Raw genomic sequence first — 3,644 nt, 5'->3', positions numbered from 1 at the left:
AGCGCCGGTCACATAGACAGTAAGAGAAGGGACCGCTCGTCTTCCCCCTTCTCAGTCTGTCATCCTGCACTCAATGGGATATCATAAATACCTCTCATAAATGTCACTCTTCTTGCGGTCTGGGAATATAAGCCATGAACTCCTTATTTCTATCACCCTGCAACACGTCCTGTATTTGCTCTTGCCCCAGCTCCCTCCTAGCAGTGATCAGAGATGCTTGTTGGCACAGGATCAGTTTGTGGCGTGCTGGTCGACTGTGGGCAAAGACGATGGTTCTTCTGATCCCTGCCCCACGTCAGGCGCTCCTTCCCAGGGCAGGGAAGGGAGAGAGAGGACGGACCACCCGGCAGCAGGAACCAGGAGAGGGTCACAGGGCTGACTGCTAGGGACTCATCCCAAACTAACCAACGATCTTAGGATATAATGCACTATTTTCTAAAACTTGTAAATCAATGTCGTGTAAAATTTGATAATGATACATCTGAGCTCTAAAGGAATAGATTTTATCTGGCCAGTGAACGTGTTGCAAAGCACTTTTTGCCCTTAGTCATTCTCCAGCAAAAGGCCGCGCACCTGATAATTTGAAGAGATCTCATAACTTTTTCTCAGCAACAGATCACTAAAACCAGTTACATTTCAACTTGCTCAATGCTAACTTGATTGTGTGTGCACTGGCAAAAACTAGACTCATTACTGGGCAATGTTTTAGTGTCTAAGTAAAAAAAAAATCTCCTCAAATCAGGCTGAAATCTAACAAATAGCTTCAGTCTGTAATGCTTTTGAAAAGCATCCTGTCTAGATACAGTAAAAAATGATATGCAGTGTATCTCCTTGGCTTCCCTACCACCATATTAATCCCCCCCACCCCACCAGCATCCCTCAGGGTACATCTATGGAGCCGCCTTTGCAGTACCTGCGCAGACCCAAACACGGTGAGGACAGCTTTAAACCACTCGCTAAAACCTCTTGAGTTAGGACGTATCATCTCAGTAACACTCTACTGAACACACTGGCTACGGCTGAGAGCAGTTCTGTTTATTTAAACCATTAGACAATCTCTGCGAGATTGTGTCCTTTAGAGGGACCAAATACTTACTGTGTGAAACACTATATATTTTGTATAATTTTTCCACTAATAAAAGTTATAAATTGTCGTCTCTAAAAATGCTAGTTTCTTTGACTTTTCGAGCTGTTATTTGCTACAAAAATTGGCCCCACGCAGTATCCAATTCACCACAGACTGTCACAGTTCTCAGTACCTACACATCTCATGTACCTACATGAGATGGACTATTTCTTTAATGGCAATCAGCAGGAGCATTGTACTGCCCCGAGACACCTTAGTCAAACTGCACACATCAATACACTATGGTACAAAAATATTTTACGGTTAAATTGGCAGGGGGTCCCTTAGGAGGGACCTGATAGTGGTATTTGCAAGACGGCTGTGAAAAACACCCAACAAGCACACAAAGGTTTTTGATGGAAAAAGAGAAGCTAAGCTGTTTTAAAATGTTTGATGTCATAACATTTGGCTATCTTCTGTGTAAAGCAAGCTATGTTTCCTGAACGCATTTCACGTTATCACGGACTTCCATCATAAGAGCTCACTGGGTTTCTCCCATGGACGTCCATGACCCTGAGAGGACAGGGAGAATGTGGCTCTGTGAGCACCTGAGGGCAGGTGGCCCCAGAAGGCAAAGGGGAGAAGACGCTCACCAGAGATTCACCAGGAACACGTGCTCGATCTCCTGCAGGATTTCCAGCTCTCTGAACACATTGCGAACCTCATCTCTTTCGATGCACTGCTGTTTGTTCATGTACTTCATGGCATACATCTTCTCAGTGTCTCTCTTCTGCACAATACACACCTAAAGTACCGCAGAAGGGGAGGGGAAAAAAGAGATTTAGTAAAACGTTCCATGTCCTCATTTGCTGCTTTACCTGGCTGAGACCCACACCGCTCACTACTTCTATCAATATTCCTCATCCCCGGGCTGTCACTTGGGACCTAGGAATATAAGCATCCCTGCTCCAAGTGCAGTGCCCATGCACTCCCGTTTTGGGTGCTGCACCACCCCACCCGGGCTGTCTTTAATTGCGCAGTCACACAAGAGCTTCTTCTAGGATGTGACAGCCAGCTCCGGGGAGAGCTTTCCAGCAGGGAATGGTGTCTGGGAGCTCTGGGAGAGAGCTTTGTGCTCGCTGCCTCCGAATGGAGACTGGCTTCGGGCAATCGCAGGTCTTCTCTCCCAGCCTTGACTCCATTCTGCTCACATCCGTTGCCTGCCAACCTCCAGCAGATTGGTTTTAATCTATTGTGTACATAGCTGTGCTCTGAAAGGTCAAAATAATCCAATTTGTTTTAGCAGAAAGCGATTAAAATGTAAATTTGTTAAAAACAACAACAAACACCGTGCCCCTAGGAACACAGCAGTACTGTCCTTGCAAGACACAGACCCTCCCTGCTCGGGGTTTCACGACCCCAGTGCCCCTCCTGCGCACCCAGCCCAGGCTCCCAGCCTCCAGGAGTGCCAAGCCATCACGAACGGGGACGCGTCCTTCCCGGGGCGCGGGCCATGCTGCGGACCAAGCTGCCTTCCACTGCCCGGGTCCCTCCCTCCTCCCACCACTGCCCGGTCTGTTCTCCAGGTTCGGACAGCCTTGCCCGGACGGCCGGGCAAGCAGGAGGCCACAGCAGGTCCCCCACACGAAACGCCAGCTTCCCACCAGCTGCTCGCAGCCGCCCCCCTCCTGGCATGCAGAGCCAGGCGGCCCAGCAGCCATCTGGCACCAGCGGGATAAGCCGGCACCTGGACCCGGCACCTGCTCTGCTGACAGGCGTGAAGCCCACTGGGCTGACACGGGTTTCCAACCAATACGGCCTTTGGTGTGCCTCCCTTGGTTCTTCTGAGTAATAACGACACCTTAATTACCAAGGTAACTATACTTAAAAGAGCTAATTAGTTATCAAGGTAACTATTTTTAAATGAACTAATGAAATGTCTACATCTGGTATAATTACATCTGTCTTCTTTTCATTATCAGACATGCCCATGATTACAATGCGCTGGATGTGTTTTCTTTGAAAAAGAACTAATTTGGCATTTTGGTCATGCAGCCTTCATCCGGAGTGGCGCAGGGAGGCTGACCCGGGGGTGGCTTCAGGCAGCTCGTTAGAGAGCAGGTCACATTTACACAGCGCGGGAGCAAGTAAAGGGAGTTTCTGTGGACGGCAGAAAACATCGCAGACAGATGGGAGCCACCAAACTCTTCCGCACTTCTAAAATACTGCCATTAATAACCATTTGCAAGTGCTAATGGCACACAAAATAATATCATCAAGGACACATTACAGCAAGAAGGTGACAAAATAATAGGTGGTTATCATTAGCCTGATAAAAACATCCCAATTAGCGATGCACACTGAAATTACGGGGACTATTTTGCAGTCATCATTACAATTACGGTAAGGACGGAAAATCATGTATTGAAATAACTCCAGGCACTCCTCAGACCTCACATTAAAGGCTCACTTCTCAGGCAGCTTGACCTGAGCAATTTTCTCCAGGTCAAACTCACACTTTGCCCAGAGGCAGGCCCGGCTGGCAGAGCCCGACCGCAGCTGGTGCGGGAGCGGGCTC

At 48.3% G+C, this 3,644-nt stretch overlaps 1 protein-coding gene across 1 annotated transcript in view; it reads right to left on the bottom strand.

The window, feature by feature from the left end:
- Positions 1 to 3,644, bottom strand: part of STK32C (serine/threonine kinase 32C) — a 49,973-nt gene that overhangs the window by 14,904 nt on the left and 31,425 nt on the right. Inside the window, exon 3 of the mRNA XM_009326005.1 lies at positions 1,720 to 1,871. Within this exon, the coding sequence (XP_009324280.1) occupies positions 1,720 to 1,871 (152 nt within the window). The remainder of the gene's footprint in view (positions 1 to 1,719; positions 1,872 to 3,644) is intronic.

This window comes from Pygoscelis adeliae, unplaced genomic scaffold, assembly GCF_000699105.1.
Source record: "Pygoscelis adeliae isolate BGI_AS28 unplaced genomic scaffold, ASM69910v1 Scaffold4, whole genome shotgun sequence".
Lineage (NCBI taxonomy): Eukaryota > Metazoa > Chordata > Aves > Sphenisciformes > Spheniscidae > Pygoscelis > Pygoscelis adeliae.
This window is presented reverse-complemented; position numbering and strand designations above follow the sequence as displayed.